At 41.2% G+C, this 18,360-nt stretch overlaps 1 protein-coding gene across 1 annotated transcript in view; it reads left to right on the top strand.

Moving 5' to 3' along the window:
• Positions 1-17,956, top strand: part of tmeff1a (transmembrane protein with EGF-like and two follistatin-like domains 1a) — a 104,935-nt gene extending 86,979 nt beyond the window's left edge. Inside the window, exons 7-10 of the mRNA XM_084912270.1 lie at positions 9,148-9,207; positions 13,208-13,334; positions 13,550-13,711; positions 14,918-17,956. Coding sequence (XP_084768396.1) covers positions 9,148-9,207; positions 13,208-13,334; positions 13,550-13,711; positions 14,918-15,002 — 434 coding nt within the window. The 3' untranslated portion in view covers positions 15,003-17,956. The remainder of the gene's footprint in view (positions 1-9,147; positions 9,208-13,207; positions 13,335-13,549; positions 13,712-14,917) is intronic.
• The last annotated feature ends 404 nt before the right edge of the window (positions 17,957-18,360 follow it).

The following is an 18,360-nucleotide window of genomic DNA, read 5'->3' as shown; positions in this document are numbered from 1 at the left end:
CGTGTTTGCATGTGAAAATGTAAAACATCTCCGAGCGTCTGTTTTCTTAAGCTTTTGATTTACCTCCATCATGGTGGCGTACGCCTCCACCCACAGTCTGTTCAGCTCTCTGAGCTCTCTGTCATCACACTGTTTCCTGACGTGCATGAGCGACTGGATTCAAAGCTCCACGTGCAGCTTTGTGGCGGCCGGCAGGAAGCGCTGTGTGAATAAGTGACGCCAACACCCTTTTCAGCCAGTGAGGAGAGTGGATCTCTGGAGACGATCGTGACAGAAAACGGAGGGTTTCGATAAACAGATGTCCCTCCTGTGTGACAGAAATGAGGCATTCAGTGTCACACAAAGCATTAATTATGGTTCAGTTTCCATTTTTTTCCTAATAACCTGACCTGCAGCAAACACAGCGCTGGTTTGTGCTCCACGTGTCCACAGAGCTGATCAATGTTCAGAAAACAAACACCGACTGACCTTTTAAAGACACTCAAGTTGAATGTGAAGGCGTTTCGATGATACCCAGAGGCTTGTTTAAGCATCGAATAAGAAACAGGAGGAAGTTAAATCCATTTGTCATAATAAACCTGAGGAGGCTTAAATAGTCAGAGAAACAGATTTGCAGTTTACCGAGTCTGAAGTCACAAATTCACAGGAAACGAATCGTTCACTTTGCAAAGTTGGATTAACCTCATCAGGCACCATCACCGACTTTACAGACAGATTGATTCCTCATGTTTCGGTTTCTTCATTGATATATATTTATGACTTTGAAGAGACATTTTAATGCTGTGTTGATTTTTCCTGTTACTCAGAACCATTTGATGAACCTAAAGTTAGCTTGTTGACGCCATTTTTCATTTCTGAACTCAGCTGAGTTCTGAGATCAGCTGATCTGCTTACAATAATTAAGTCTGACAGTATAAATGCGCATTAAATGCAGCTGTCATAAGGATAACTATCACAGGTTACTATGAAGAAAAGCTAAAACCTGATAAACTGATCTTATTCATGGTGCACACATGAGACAATCACATCATTTAAAGCATTTTTAAAATAACTTCTAGTCAACAGATGGCCTCTCGTCCTCGTGACACCGTGGACCAAACATTTGTGGCTTTGGTACAAAAGACATTGTGAGATGAAGTCTTGATGAGGAGCTGAAGCCTGCAGTAAACCCTCGCTGCTCGTCCCCCGTGGCTCAGCGAAGCTTCTGCTGATGCTTCCATGATGATCTGTAAATAGTCTGAGCCGCTCCGACGACCTTTGACCTCGACTGCAGCGAGTCGAGAGCAGCTCTCTGCTTCGTCGCTCTGTGTTCAGACAGAAATCCGCCCACTGACACCTCCGCGGCTGTTTGATCCGATCCAGATTGGAAAATCTCACCAAATCTCAGAAAACGGTCGCCATCAGCTGCGTGGATTATGAAATGAGCTCGTTGTTCAGCAATAACCCGCCCTGAAAGGAAAAACACTCTAAATGGATGAAACGAAGAAGTTTAGTACTCATTTCACTTCTTTGTATTTGACTCTTCTTTATTTTCCTCACTGAACTTTTCTTTTCTTCCCAGATTCGTTTTTTTGTCCTTCCATTAATCACACTTTCATGTTCTTCTTTTTCTGTCTTCGGCCCTTTGTCTCCTTCTTTCCTGATGTCTTTGATCTTTCTTTCAGAAATGTAAGCTTTGCTCTTTTTATTTCTCTTCCTCAGTTTTAACTCCTTTCTTTTTCTATCTTTTTTTACTTTCTTTACTTTTTCCTTCTACGTTCTTATATGAGTCCATTTCTTTTTCTGTTTAGTCCTTATTGCTTTATTTGACTGAAACCTTCTTGTTCTTCATTCCTTTGTTTTTCCAGCTCACTTTCAAAAAGTTGTTTAAGTTGAAGACCGTCACTGCTGCTGTTTAAATCTTCCAGCTTGAGCGTTATTCCTCTGGCTGCAGACGTGGGTCATTACTTCACATTGACTTGCTGATGTAGTAAAATGCAGGACTAATGGCGTTCAGGGCTCGCTGAGTACTGCTGACTGCACGACTGTGACCGTTTCATAAATCAGCCTCGTTATTGAAACCGTGTCAGACAAATTAATGCATCTAATCACCGGTGTTTTCAATTAAGAAACAAATCAAGCGAGCAGGAGCCGCAGTTTTAATCCGCAAGAAATTAATCCACACCTTGTTAACATCCTGAAATAATCTGACACGCAGGGCCTGCTTGGCACCAACAGCAGGTTTAAATAACATCAGTTAGAAATACAGAGTTAGTTTGTTGTACTGCAACAGACTCAGAGACTTCAAGTTCAGATCAGTTTCCTCCACCTACAGAGTAATATGAGCCATAACCTATGAATTTAAATCCAGTGTTTCTTAGCTGTACAGTATTTTCATTTTATCCATCGCTAATAGAATAACTCTCAAATTTCAAAAGGCCATAGTTTGTTATAGCCTAGCTTAACCAACAGAATTCATTCTGCCTTGAAGTACTCGGGTAAAACTATCAGGTAAAGCTATAAGACAATCAAAACAACAGAAAATGCAGGGAGACTTCAAAGCTACCAGAAAACTACGAGAAAGAGTTCCCAGCTGCCTGCAGCTTCTTCCAGCTCAATCAAACAGGAAGTCTGCAACAACACCACCAAAATAATAGACTTTATATGAATCGCATAACCCGTAGGGATGTTCATGGCAAATATTTTAAAAGTCGTTTAAATGAGAGGGAAATAAATCACATTAGAAAGAAGAGGTACATGGTGCTGCAACCAAAACCCTCCTTACAACTGCCTTGGTCACTAGCAGGTTGCTGTGGTCGCCTGTAGTTTGCATGGAAGCCACCAACTCGTCTGCAAACACAAACTACTGAGTGATAGTGAAACCTGAAAATGTAGGACGTTGCCTTCCAAACAAAAATTCTGCCTTAATTAAACAACAACTTGCAAACTTGTACTTGCATCAGACTTTTCAACTACTTAGTGAGTAGTTTGTGTTTGCAGATACGTTGGCATCTTCCATACAAACTGAAGGCAACTGTGGCAGCCTACCAGAGACCCAAAAAAATCCCAATTTTCCAGTGCAACACCTCTTTGTGACCAATTTCATAAGCAAGCGTCAGCCATACAGGAAGTGGTCGGGGATACTCACTTTTCTTCCAAACGGTGGTTCCATGTGGCCTCTAGCTAATCTGTAGGCCTGCCTTAATTATCATCAACTCCTGATTTGAATTCATTTTAAAAACAGTGAAAACTCGACCGTTTCTTCTTTGTTTCTTTTCATACTGCTGTTTTAATCTTTGATTATTATTTTTTTATTTGTATTTAACTGATGCCTAGCATCATCATACTGCTCTTTTAGAGGACTGTGCACAAGCATGTCTGGGTAAGCTGCATACCCATAGTCCAGACAGACAGTATAAAAGATGGATGTGACTTGTGGGTCTGAAAAGTGAAACCTGAATTATTTCTGGTAGCTACCAGTGAAACTACCTCCGGTTGCCAAAAGGCTTCACGTCCTGTAGAAGAACCTCTGTAAATACTTTCCTGTTGATGAGTTTTGGGTCTCAGTCTCTACTTTCAGGTCAATAAAACCCTGAGTTCTTTTGATAAATTATGGTAATTGTACTTGTCAAAAAAGCTTATTATCCAGATATGCTCACTGGGTAATGACTCACTCATTACATCTGGTTTCAGACACCAGGGTGGGAAAAATTTAATCTCAAGGGAGTCACAGCAGGGCTTTACAAACTGGTGGGTGCTGACATGGTATGTCAAACATGCCCTGTGACATCACCGTTTGGTTAGTAAAATCTCGATGATGCTTCAATCAAAGTGTTTCCACGAATCTCTGCAGATAAAGAGCGCAAATGCAGCATGACTCATTGTAACAGAAGATTAACATGAACAGCAGTTCTCTTAAGAACTGGAATGATCATCATTATAGGAAATATGAGTCATCAAAATGACCCATCCACTGACCCCAACCTCCTCCCTAACATTACCATATATGGACATTGTTATTGTAATCTTACTTATTAGTAACCCTAACCTTAAGAGTTCATAGAACAAACTGAAGGACCTTCTAAAACGAGTAGTTTTATTGTCTATTTTACCTCAAACAGGATAATAACTCACAGAATAAACATCCTGTTATATTCAGTCAGATTAGTGACTGACAGCATAAACTCATCAAGAACATGTGCGCTGACGTCACCTTCGTCTGTCAGATTTCTGTGCATTTAAAGAAGAGGAGTCGCCCCCTACTGAGCATAAGGAGGTTCATGTCCACATGCGCAGTCATGGATTCATGGTTTTCCTTTCTTCTTGAATAAAATGGAGGAAAACTTAAATGAAATGACATTACTTTAAGTACATTAAAAGGGAACACTGTGGTGCATCATAATAGTATTACTGTTGGTGAAAGTGAGACTACTTTGAACCTTTTTAAGCTGCTGGTCATTTTGTGACTGCAAAACTCTGACTTGGACTTCAAGCTTAAAGTTGATTAGCTTCTAAATGACATTTGTAACTGTAAAGGTTTTCTTCTTTAAAGTGTTGTAGGTTTCTTGTCTCAGAAGCTTTAAAAGAGAGTAAATTACAGCCAAAAAACATGAAAAAGGAGTCCAAAAGTTCATCAGCATCCTCCAGCTTTGTGCTGCCTGTTAGTTCTTTTTCTGAGTGATTTCTCGCAGTTTTATCAATTTAATCCCATGTTTGATTCTCAAATATGCAGAGCATCTTTTTGTGGCAGAGATGAAAACACCGTTGCGATGAGTCACAGCTCCTCTGAACCATCACTGAAGGTTTCTTCCTCTCAGAGGAGCTGAGGGTGAGGTGCAAGTGTTAGATGCAAACCTCATTTGCAGTCACAGTTTGCTGCGTGATGTTTTTCAGAGTCTGTGCCAACACCCAGAGCTTCTCCAGCCTCGGTACAGCTCTGAGCCTCAGGTCTGATTTATGTTGATGGACTCACCTTGAATCACAATGTGTTGTCCTGCTGGAGATGCACTCTCTGCAGGTGCCAGCAGGAGACCCTAACCCGGGAAGAGTTATGGATTTCTTGTCAGTGGTTATTGCTTTTAGGTGGCCAGTGATCTGATTGGCTCAGTGAGGTGGCAGGTGAGGGTGAGTGGGTGGTGAGGGGTGGTATTGCACCCTGAGGTGAAGAGCACCTGCCACCTTCTCTGATCTGTTATTTCCTCAGGGCAGCAGGCCAGTGACTCAGTGCACCACAGCCAACAAACCAAATTCAAAGGATTTGAACACATTGATCCTGTTATTCCACAGCAGCGGAGCCAAATATTGGCCGAATGTGGACCTGTGGTTCATGTAAGCTTGTTAACTGATTACAAAAGCTGTAATTCTCTACAGCTCCAGCTTTTTATTAACACCATTCATGATTTGTTAGAATCGAGTTTTTCATAGTGAGAGATGCAAACCACACATTAACATATTAATAACTAACCTGACGATATGGATGGATCGTAACACATAACACAGCCATTCGATGATATTTACACTCAATTACACAAGAAAGCTCACAGAGTCGAGACCAGGAGATTCTACAAGCAAGCTACAAGCTTGCAGCATGAAATCACCCTGACATAATAATCTGTGACTCATTTGGACCCAGAAATAACTAAAGACTCTGAACAAGTGAAGAAGACAAAAGCTGTTGTTCTTGACTTTACCAGGCAGTCAGATAAGAGCTAATGGCTCATTTGATACCGCTCTGCACACCTACACACATTATTTAGCCCATTAGCTTCCTAAAGCCACTTTGCAACCCACCACCAACCCAGGTGGTCCTTTTCCAGCTTAGTCAGTGTATTTGTTCTCATTACCTTCAACTGTAAATTAGTCCACCAGAAACATATTTTGTATATTGATGTTTTTATAAATCCCAAATCTGTCAGTTAATTTCTGGAAAACTTTCCATTTACATATCTAGATATAAATATGTGGATATTTAAAGAAGACCAAACCCACAGTTGTACCAGTTATTGATTTTTATGTGGATAGTAATGAATTTGGGGGCGTCACGTGCCCCACTACTGGTTATATAAGAACTGAAGTGGTTAAACCCTTTATGTGGGAATTGTAAAGTAAATTAAATCCAATAATGGTAACTTGACTATTTATTAGTCAGCCTCAAACTACAACTTGTGTTTATATTCACAATATACAGTGAAGTGTAAAAGAGTTTAAAAGTGCTTAATTAGCTTTACTAACAAATGACTAATTTGTTCCGACACACCTGAGTCAAATGAATGACTTGTTAACAGGCTTTTGCCAAACTTGATGGCTGCTGAAGAGGTAATCAGACCATTTGATTCAGCTGTGTTGGAGTAGGGATGCATCTAAAAGCTGAAGGACAGCAGCTCTCGAGGACTGGAGTTGGACACCCCTCGTCTAGGGTGTCCATATACTTCTGCTTATACTACATAAAATTATTATAACAGTTTGTCATTCATATTTGTCTTGCATCAGCAGACTGTTTTATGATTTTTATTTTTTGGTTGCAAATACAGGCTACGTCCACACGTACCCGGGTATTTTTGAAAACGCAGATTTTTCTATGCGTTTGCACCTTTCGTCCACACGTAAACTGCGTTTTCGGTCACTGAAAACGGAGATTTTTAAAAACTCCGGCCAGGGTGGATATTTTTGAAAACTCCGTTTTTGCGTTTACGTGTGGACGAGAAAAACGGAGAAAACGCAGCGTCAAAGGTGTGCGCCTTTTTTGACGTAATTGTTTCGGTGAAATGAATTTCTACAATACTGTTACTGTCAATTGTACTCTCTGCAGTGTTTAAATGCTTACATATATACACACACAGTTACTGTCCCTCCACACATACGACTCGGTTCTGCTTCTATGCCCCAGCTTTGTTTACTTTTTCCCACCGAGGCTTCTAGACTTCTGATTGGCCAACATTTCTGCACGGTTAGGAATATATCGCCACCTGTTGCTTTGGCATGTTCCTAGCAGCGTTTTCCTTCATTTCTGCCTTTACGTGTGGATGGGATTATTTCTTAAAACGAAAACGGAAAATCTCCGTTTTCAAAAATACCTGTGTATGCGTGGACGTAGCCACAGAAAAAGGGGAGCAAGAGCAAAGATGGGAAACAATGAGGCTTTGGGGAGATGCTGATGGAGGGAGGGAGGGAGGGAGGGGGAGGGTAAGACGGAGACAAAGAGAGTTCTGTCAATATTTCCTCAGGAATGATGGAGCATTAAAAATGGATGAGTGTGTGTGTGTGTGTGCGTGTACACATGTCTATGTGGAGACCAAGTGCATTTTGGTGCATTATGAGGACAACTTTGTAGAATGTGGGTTTTTTACATCCTCACTTTGGGTGTGATTTCAAATATCAACAGACAAAATACAGACCTGACCTTAAAGTCAGACTGATGGCTTAGTGAACTGTATTGACCTTATAAAACAGAAAATTCAGAAGTGTCTCCCATCTTAACTGGCTAAATCACCATGGTTACGGTGTAAATGTTTTTATACTTGATTCTAATCTGCTGCTGAGTTTATTCACACTGCTGAACCGTGCATCGAGAACACCTGATTTCATTTTGATCTGCTGACAAACTAAAGCATCGTCTGTATTAAACCGTGGAACAGTAACTGTTCATGGTTAAATGTATCCAGTTCTCATGCTATTGGCACAGTGTTGCATTTCACTGTTATACTTTTTGTGTCCACTCTATGTTCCTGAGTGGAGGAGGTGACACTCATAGGGATCATTTTGTGTGGAAGAGTCATGTATCCCAGGAAACACTGCCATATGTGAGCACGCACAGAGCCTGAAGCACAAAGCCCAACTTAGAAGAGATCACTGATAATCACTGTTATCACTTACACATTTTCTCCAACAGAGATTTTAAGTTTCGTCAGTCGGTAAAGGCAAACGAAAGCTGTGCTGTTATAATTTATTCCCTGTGAAATAAAATCTTTCTTAGATTTTTTTTTTCATTTATATGTATACACTGTTCCACTTGTGGATAATCATATCAAACATGGCCAAAGTATCAAATAATGAATTGACAGTATGAACAAATAACCCCTGTGAGAACAGCCCTGGGTTAACGTGTTCTATGACCTCAGTAAAGACTTGAAATGAGTTACATAGTTCATAATTAAGCTAATGAGTAGACGGTGTTCTTGGTTTCTCACTAAGCTATACCTCTGATCCTGACGTCTGGATTCAAAAGGTTATGATTAAACATTGTCAATGTCCTGGGAGTCCACCGCAGCCTCGCTTCCACCAGTATCTACTCGACTCTACTCAGTTTGGTTTGTTTTCCATTACAGCTGAGTACCTCCTGTGCGCATGGGGTTGTTGTAGCAATGCGGCCAAAAGTCTCGTAACATCATTTGTATGCGACACATTTCCTTCGTTGCCAGGTTTCAAAAATGGCATTTTAATTTTTGTTAAGGAGTCTCATGACTCGTCAAGTGACGCCATTGGCTGGCCACTGGTGACACCACATTTTTGGATCAATTTTTAACGTGGGCTGAGCAAACAGGTTCTACCACCTTATAGGAAAAGTCTACAAACCGAGTCAAGCCGAGCTAAGTAGGTACCAGTGGAAAAGGGCTATATGTATACCAGGGTCCCCACAATGATAGACGTACAAACCGGAGTGTATGCCCTGTTTAACATTCGCAGCAGATCCTCCTGCAGACGGCATGAAGACATGAAGCCTGTCAACAGGAAAATAACCACAACAACACAAGAACCCAAACCCTGCTGCTTCTTTGTTTATTGGCACCCACCACTGTTGGCCACACAAAGCACACACAGACCATCAGACTGACCCACCTCGACTCTAACAGAGCGAAACTCAGATGGCGAGTAAACATCCCCCGACATCTTTCACTTCCTTTAGTCTGTCCTGAAGAGTAAACACACAGACACACACACAGAGTCAATAAACAGATCACAAAAGACACGATGCAAGACAGCGAAGAGGAAGTCAAGCGGTCAGGCAGTGTCGGTTTCACCCGAGGAAATAGAAATGATCTCAAGCCGTCGCCTGGATGGAAACGCTGAAATCTTTGTTTTCCATCACGTTGGGGAAAAAATAAACTGTTGGAGCTTATTTAGAGAGGATTTCTGAATGTAACCGACTCCATCCTTCTGCTTCTTCTGCAGCCGATAAAGAAAAACAGGGCAAGAAAGACGACGGCAGCCCTTTCAAAGGAAACGTCCTGGGTAAGGAAGCTCAACACGCCTCATGTTCCTTTTTTGCCAGGTTGCTGCACTCTGCAAGTTAAAGGATAATGTTAGATTATTTCCACCTGATTTTTTCCCTATTATTTTGCCCCTGTGAGTCATACGAACACTGCCCTCTCCAGCTGTGTTGTAGAGGTTCAGACACAAAATAGCACAACACCCTCAAAGCTCCATGCAGCTTTCCAAACACTTGTTTTTGTATTTATAGTCAATAAAAATGAAAAAGAAAAATAATGTACTGTAAACTGCTCTGACTGTGTGTGATTTCCAGCGTGGATCACAAAGCAAAAAATGATTTAGAGGAGAGGATAGTGTAGCAAGTTATCAGCTAACACTACAAGATACGTCTGTAAACTGCACCTGATAATTAGCACTGATTCACATAAAAATGTAGCGTTTAATTTGACTCCTCAAAAGTGGAGCAGACTCCTTCCAACACCACAAACATGCATGAGAGGTCCAGCTCAGCTAGCAGAGCGCTAACAGCTACACCCAGCTGTTAGAAAAGCCTTAAAAGATGAACTCTTTATGGACATTTTAACATGAGAGTCTGTGGGGGTGGAGCCTCCAGTGGCCAAGAACGACCCCATTAGGAAGATGTTGTGCAGTGTGTCAGCACAGCTTTTACCTGTACGTCAGTGTCTTTGTTCCCTTTGTTCAAACCTGAGCATCATTAGCATCATGCATACATGAGAACACAGAGACACTGAGGGCAGTCAAACTGAATCTTGAAAAGATAGTTTCAGGAATCAGATTACTGTTGGCAGTGACAGAGTTTCCTGTCAGTGCAGATTTGCAGCTCAGGTGCATTCATACCACAGGTGTGTTGACCTAACGATGGCATTAAATGAAGAATTACAGGACGCCGTCCATCCAGACACGAGCATAGACTGGATTTTATGTCAGAGCTTCTACTTGTTATTCAGTCTGTGTCACTATGTGATGGATATGCACAGAGCTGAGCCGCTAGCATGGCTAGCAGTCTGCACATTAACAAACTCTGGGACTCTGTTTGTATTTGCTCATATTATATAACCACACTGTAAATCCACTTTTCCTGCCTCTAATGCGGTAAAACTTCCTGCGGCCTTTCGGCAGCCTGTTAACCTGCGTCTGAACCTGCTGAGGAGCAACAGCAGCAGGATAAAACCTAATGAAAATCTCCTTAATACACAATAAGGTCCTCAGAGGGGGGCAGGAAACAAAGTGCAGGAAATCAAAATGCACAGCTCTGAAAGAAAGAAAGTACACAGTTTTTTAAGCCTGATCCCGGTGCGACTGTGTGATTTCTCATAAGTCAACATGCAGATTAGAGGAGCAGAATGAGGGCATTTCAGAGCCTTAACCATCAGCTGCACGACGCAAGTGTTGAGTCTGGAGATCAAAGAGGAGATGAAACAAAATCTAAAGCGTTTTATTATCTGCAGAGCTCGCCGTGCATTTACATCACCGACTGAAACGTCTCAGGGGGAGCGATTCCTCCGCAGCTCCTTCGCTCCGAGTTTTAACTCGGACAAAAGAAGCGCGGGATTAAACTGCGGCATTGTCTACATCGCAAACAGGGAAGGACACAGCAACACATTTCTGCCTCCGATAAAGAGCCGAGAAAGGCTGAGCTTTTCCTTCTGTGCCGCGTTCAGGTGACCTTCACCACATCGGCGCCTGTCCTTCAAATAAGTAAATCATTCAGTGACGAATGAATCAAACCGCGGCGTGTCCCTACTTGCCCTTCACCACAAGCTTTCATCACTCACGGCTTCCAAAGACAGTGAAAGGTTAAAAAGGCTCAAATCAAAAAGGGAGTGAAGAAGTTCACTCACAAAAAAACCTTTTAAAACAATGTTTTACCGCAGGCGGCTTAAAAGATCGATTTTTCTGACTCTGAGAGGGAAGAAAATTTATAAGATGGGCTTGAGGTTTTTTTCAAAATGAGCCAAAGCAGAGAAGTTCATTATCTCATCAGGAAAGTGTTTACTAGGATCCGTTTTCCAACAGATTTCCACAGGAACAGAAGGGTTTGCTGCCACACAGAGCGCCCCCTGCTTGCCATTAAAAAGAATGCACATTTGTTCTACTTTATGTGATTTTACTTCACTCTGGATGTAAAACGCGGATTTAAGTCACGCGTCCTTTCTCATAGCCAGCAGGGGGCGCTGCTCTCACTGTCAGTCACTGGATCTGTGACCACACTAAACATTTTACTGATGGGTTCATGGACTCAGTTGCGCACACCAGGTGCTACTAAACACAGTATCATGTTCATTTAGTATCTCATGGTCTTATCGGTGAACAGAAGCAGGATAAAGGAGGCTACTTCTTGCCCTGAGATTAGTTAATAGCAGGTGAGAGTGTCCTTTGGTTTCTGCCTGTGATGTCTAGTTACAAAAAGCTAAAGCAGTGACAGTAAAAGCATTAAGTACTCTAGCCACATTTTTATCATTCAATGATAAATATAAGAACTAGAGTAGCTCAGGTTTATAGTAACATGTCACCGCTGGAGGAGTTTTGTTTTAAATTGAAAAGATGAAGGTTGCAAAACACTCGGTAAACCAACAGGTTTCTGTCCCGACTTCTGTCCTATAATCTCGTTCAAACGTTTCATCCAGCAGCACTCAGACAGTCTTAAGCTCGCGAATCTCTGAGATGTCATCGCGGCCGTCGTAAACATGGCGAACAGCAGAATTTAAAATCGGTGACACGCACACACACAGGCGGCTTCTTGTTAACAGCTTCCTTCATGTTAATGTGGATTTGGTATATAACGTTTCAGTCACTTTAATGAGCAGCACAGTTTGCTTTGTCAGCTTTTTCTCTAAGACTGCAGTGAATCATAGCACGAAGAGACAGATCTGTGTGACTTATTAGGATTTATGCCCTCGCACAGCGCTGCAGCGCACAGGAGATGACTCCGTTTGTGGCACAGCAGTTCATTTATTATTATTATTAGGAGCATAAAATGTAGATCTGCTTTTAGGGGTTTTACCAAATTTAGCTTTAACATTAAAAAACAACAGTATATTGTTATTATATTAATAATGTTCGTTAATTGAATGTAAGATGAGCGACGTCACAGTCAAACTCAATGAAACGTGTCTGTGTGTTCAAATTACCAAATATATCTTTACAAAATTATGATATAAGATCAAATAAAGTAAGATGTGCTTTATTTATCCCAAAGATGGGAAATCCCTGTGTCACAGCAGCCCAGTCTCAGGTCTTTAAATCATCATCTAGTGAATCTGTTGTCTCCTCTTTATTTCACACAAATGGACTTATTTCCTATTGAAACACTTTATTACAAATTTGTCCTCGCTGGCATGAAATATGTTTAATGTCAGAAGCACAAATCTGGGGTTGAGCCAGTGGGGAGGCTCAAACGAAGCTTTAAAATAAACGTGTCTTTTTCAAACCCCAAACAATTACCGTTTAACACTTGAGCCAAACCAGGTGACAGGCTGCTGATTATGAGCCTCTTTATAAAGCGTTTAAATGATGTGTGAAAATCTGTGACGTGTGTGATCGTGGGTCTCTACCACCGTCCCTCCGAGCTCCTAATACAAACTGCTTTTGCCTTTTAAAATGGAAAATCATTCACACTTGTAGACCTGTAAGATTAAACGCCGTGTTCAAGGTCGCTGTCCAGAAACACACATCAACAGATTACAGGTTGTGACCTTTTCCAAAACTGCTGTGAGATCAGATTAGGCCAAATATGAAAAACAGCCTAGTTCAATCAAATAAATACATCACAAAACAAACTATGGAAGATTTGTTCCGTTAAATATAGAAAAAAGTGAAGAAACTAAAGAAAATGAAAAGCTTACAAAGGAAAATCTAACAAATCATTATCAGCATTGTGGTAAAGATTTGTGTTTGATACAGAAACTATAAATCAATATGTAATAAAATGTAAATCAATAATAAAAATCCCTTTATTGTTCTCACCTTGTGTCTCTGATTTCTCGTTTCGTCCTTTCAGACACCAGGATTGTGGATCACGGAGAAGGTTTCTACCCGGGAATGTCCATCCCGTGTGCCGACAGCTTCTCCGGCTTCTGCGTTCACGGGAAATGTGAGATCAACAAGTACAACATGGCCACCTGCAGGTTTGTAACTGCCTCCGCTGTAAATGTTTCAAATAAATACATAAAAATGAAGCGTTTGTTTTTACTAGAGTCAAAGTTAATGGATTTCATCAGAAGTGTGGTGGTAAAAGTATGAAATGTCAAAGTTTAAATCATGAAACAAACACAAAACTATTACACAATCCTAAAGTATGTAACATGTGACATCACACAGTCTTGTTGTGTGTCCGACTCAGATGTGACGCAGGATACAAAGGTCCACAGTGTGACGAGCCTCAGGACTTCAACATCCTCTACGTGGTCCCCAGTGGACAGAAGCTGCACTACGTCCTGATCGCCGCCATCATCGGAGCCGTGCAGATCGCCATCATTGTTGCCGTAGTGATGTGCATCACAAGGTGCTCAAGTGAAAAGAAAAAAATAGCGTTTAAAGTTTTAGTTGTCAAATATTTATGTCTTTACATCTCATTAAAATACTTACAAAGTGTTAATTGATTTTAGTCTTTAGCATTTCTGCTTGATACAAAGCTTTTGTGTCCTTACAGTATTCATCAAAAGAGTGACATTTCTTTCACAGGAGCCACAACACTGTAATAGCAGTAGTAGTGTGTTAATTATTTTATACTTTACTAGAAAAATAGATGCAGCGAGTTGAATGAAACATGAAGTCACAGTAAATAAGGCAAAAACAGAGTTTGTACAATGTTGAGCTGATGTTTAGTGTGGTTGGTTTTCCTGCAGTGGCAGTGTGGATCATTGGGATCATTACATGCTAATGAAAAACCTGATGGTAACTTTCTGCATTAATACACCATCAGTTGTGACGATCTCCAACACGACTGCATGAAGTACAGCTCCAAACACAACAAAGCCTCCGCCATGTTTTACAGATGGCTCCCCTCATACTGAACACATACTGCACATACTGAACATTCGTCCCGTCATGAGACCTGTGGTCACTGATTTTCAGTCCATGTCTTGAATAATGATAATAATAATAATAATTCCTTTTCACTGGTCACTTTTTATTCCTCCACTTAAGAACACACCACGCCAAGATATACGTGTTTAGCAAATAGCTCTCTGGGAATCACATTGTTGGTGTAAAAATACTCTTTTATATCTGTCAAAATGTGTTGCCAGTGACATTTTTGTGGACTGAACTAAATAAACTGGAACACATTATGAGGTTTTGTGACACGCTGCCTTGAAGATACAATTTAAAAATGGTTCTTTGCAAAATTGCCCGTTATTTGTAGACACAACGCTGGTTCAGTGCTTGAGATCTGTGCCCTTTTTATGCTCGACAAACAAAAAGAAAGAAAAACACATCCTCTGTCTGAAAATGGTCAGGCAGAGAAAATCTGGAGAGCTTTTGGCCAAGACCACTTTAACTAACGAGTCTGACTCCTTGGAAAAGAAAATATAAAGGAAAAAAAAAGTGGCGGTTCAAGACTTTTGCACAATACTGTACAATGGCCGATCTAAAATCTAAAAAAGAAAAAGCACCAAATTGGGAGATTGACTCAATCACAGCATATAAATGTGATTTTAGTAACGGACACAAATTTTAACACCGACTCTCTCGCTCTCTTTGTCTTCAGGAAATGCCCGAAGAACAACAGGGGTCGCCGGCAAAAACAAAATCTCGGACACTTTTCCTCGGACACTAACAACAGGATGGTATAGCCGTGTCTGCCGGAGGTCTTTTTTGATAATTGTTTTCTTACGGCGCGGGAATATACCATTTTTTAACAGTAGGTGTAGTGAGTTTTCTTTTTCTCCTAGGAAACTGTTAAAAGAAGAATATTTATTTCAGGGGCCTTATTTTCCCTCCTTTTAATTTTGGATGGCATCTTTGCGCATCAAATTTTTTCGTTTGTTTTTTTCCTCCAATGCCGCAAATAGTTGAAGGAGCCGATTCAACACAACCCGCTGTCACTTTGCATCGCCGCCATGTCCGCCGTCTCAGTTTTCCTGCTACGAGGTTTTGTTGAATGCTTTGCGGTATCTTTGTGAGCTGGCTAACAGAGTCACATCTGCCCCTCTGGAATGTGCTATTTATTGAAAAGTTTGATTTCTTTGCCCCTTTCTTTTCTGCTTTTTACTAATAACGTGCAGCTGATTACCAAATGCAGTGGGTTTTTTTTCTGTCCTTTTTTGTAGAGGTGAGAGGGGCCAGCTGGTACCATAGATATGTTTACACTCATCCTTTGGTCCATGTAAAGACTTCACTGTGTTCAAACAAGCTAATAATTTATTCTTACCATGAAGAATTCTTTTCTTGAAAGTAGCTTTTACTGGAAGTTTTTATGTTAACTTTTCTTCGAAATTGTAGTTTATGTATATTAGCATGACTTGTGATAACTGTGTACTGTGGTGTAGTTTTAACTTTTTAAAAGGAAAAGTTGTCGGCCTCGATGCCTCCTCCGCCCCTCCTTCGATGGCACGATTAAAAGTTGGACTGACGAATGGAGGACGAAGGTGTTAGTCGGGGGGGGTGGTTTTGGATTTTTTTTCCCTGAAAAGGAATGTGCATTGTCTGGAAATCAAATGTTGGCTTTATCAAGACAAGGAAACACACAACGAGCATTTCTGCCCGTCGTTAATGAAAGGAAAGTAAAACCAGTAAAGCCATGAACACAAAGGCAGGAATGCTGTATGCAAGATTGTAAAGGAAGGGCTGGACTTCAAATCGACGTCAACGTCCTGACGGTAATTTTCACGGAAGTCTTGGTTGCTTCGATCAAGGATTTTCTCTGAATGTGAGGGAATAATTTTGTTTTCTGTTTTGTGTTTTCCCCTCAGCAGAACATTCCAAGCACAGACGATCCCACGAGAAAAAATAACACAGTAATAATACAGAATATAACAGCGTTCTGTTCTCTGGTATGAACATGTGTGTCTCATGGTTTTAGATGAAATCATAGCGTCATTTGGCCTTACGTTATTCACACAAACACAGTCAAGTACTTTCGGCGTATAAGGAGGAAAAATCTGATCAGTATCGTAATCCTAATAAATAATCCAAGCCTCCTCTTTTTGTTCTGTTTCGATGTAAAGTTTTGATTATTTTTGTAATGGACGTTTCACCTGTTTGACTTACATACGGCAGCATCGTCTAGATTCTGAGAGTGTGCTCGTGTGGCTAAAACCACAACCCCGAGCGGGTCGCCAGCACGCCGGTTAATGTTAAAGCTTTGCCCGTCTGCTAGAGTCTGAGTGACGTAAACGTCATCTCGTGGACGTGCCTGCAAGTTTCTGTGAGAGTTTCCGATGCACCAACTACGTTTGCACCCCAGGTGATGGAAATGCAGAAAACTGACTGGACTGACGAGTCGGCCGTGCCGTCTCCGGCTGTCCGAGTCCACAACAGACTGTAATCAAGGCTTAAGAGGTGATACCATGAAAAGAGCAGTTGGAGCTGATTTGGTGTCATTTCTTTTGTGAATGCAACGTACGACAAGAAAACACATTTGAGGTTTGCTCCGACAGCAATCACGCCGACGTTTCCGTGAGATCTTTGTGTCATCTGGTGAATGAGTTCTGTGTCGTTCCTCGTGTCCCTGGCCTAACCGTCACGAGCCTGTGCGACTCTGAGTCCAGCTTTGTGTTTTTGTTTGTCACAACATCCAAATTTCATTTCAAATTGTGTTAAATTTGAAGGATGTCATTCTTCAGTGAAATTGAACTTTAACACATTTCTGAAGGTGCAACATTTCATTTTAAGTAGTGCTGTCAGTGTTAATGTCGTTAAAATGACGTTAACGCCATAAGGTGGCAAATCTCCATTAGAGAGTTAACGCAGATCGCCCCGTTTGAGGAGCTGCACGGCGCTAACGCATTAACAGGCTAACTTGTGCATCGACGCTGTGCAGCCGCTCGCACGGGGCGATCCGTGTTAACTCTCTAATGGAGATTTGCCACCTTATGGCGTTAACGTCATTTTAACGAGATTAACGCCGACAGCACTAATTTTAAGTCGTGTTGTAATAATTCAAGAGGTCAGAAAATCCTTAAATCTGGTTTTCACCAAGTTGCCAACTTTCTTAAGGTCTGATTCATTTACGCTGTATTTAAAGTTGAAGTTGGTCAGAGAGTTTGTCGAACACTAGAAAAATATCCTCATGTATTTAATATAAACACGTGTCAGCCGATTTACTTCTACAATTTAATTCAGAAACCATCCACCAGCAGCGAACTATCTCAATAGTTAACTCACATCATCCACTAAGACCAAACAGTCCTTTGGTTCAGCTAATACACAAAAAACGACTGAATAACTGTAAATAATTTACTGTATTTGCTGGTAAAGGTGAGACATGAGCAGGTGATGCCGCCAGATTTCACGACCACGCCCCCGAGGCTGTGCCCAGGTCCAGGGAGGTTTGTTTTCTTCTCTGTATGTTTCTGATTTGACGTCTTCTGTACCGTCTTAGTCTACATTTACAGGTTGTAGGTCAGCCCCTCCCCCCACCCCTCTGCTGAGCAACGTGTTTCTACTTGTTGTCGACCATCGCAGCCGTGACTTCTCTAAATGTGACTAGAATGTGTTTGACATGTTATATTCTGCATGTAGACTCGGCGAGGCCATTTTTGGTCTCTGACGAAATAAAAAAAAGAAAAAATGTTTTTTTAATGTACACCGGAGTGCTGTGGCGTCATTTGATTGAGTGTCCTGTGAGCTTTCTCTTCGATTTCTGCGTCTTCTCGTGACTGATGCTCTCGTGTTTCGGCACACTCGACGCCCTGTGATGAATTAATGATGTTTTTTAAACTGAGTGTTGAGATGACCTTCATCATCAGTCGCTGGAGACCAGAGACAGTTTTGTTTTTCCTGTACAGACACGATGTCCTCATTACATACTAAACACTAAAATTACACATTATACACCATCTCTGCCCCTTCATCAGCATCCAGCTCGTCTCTGTTAAACCTCATATAAAAGTCAGAACAGCTTTTGATTCAATAACTCTGTTTAGTAGTTTCTAATCACTCGGTGAATTTTAAATTTCAATGTATTTATAAGCAGTGTTGGTCAAGTTA

The sequence above is a fragment of the Perissodus microlepis genome, chromosome 18, assembly GCF_051167445.1.
Source record: "Perissodus microlepis isolate ML-2025 ecotype Zambia chromosome 18, ASM5116744v1, whole genome shotgun sequence".
NCBI lineage: Eukaryota > Metazoa > Chordata > Actinopteri > Cichliformes > Cichlidae > Perissodus > Perissodus microlepis.
This window is presented reverse-complemented; position numbering and strand designations above follow the sequence as displayed.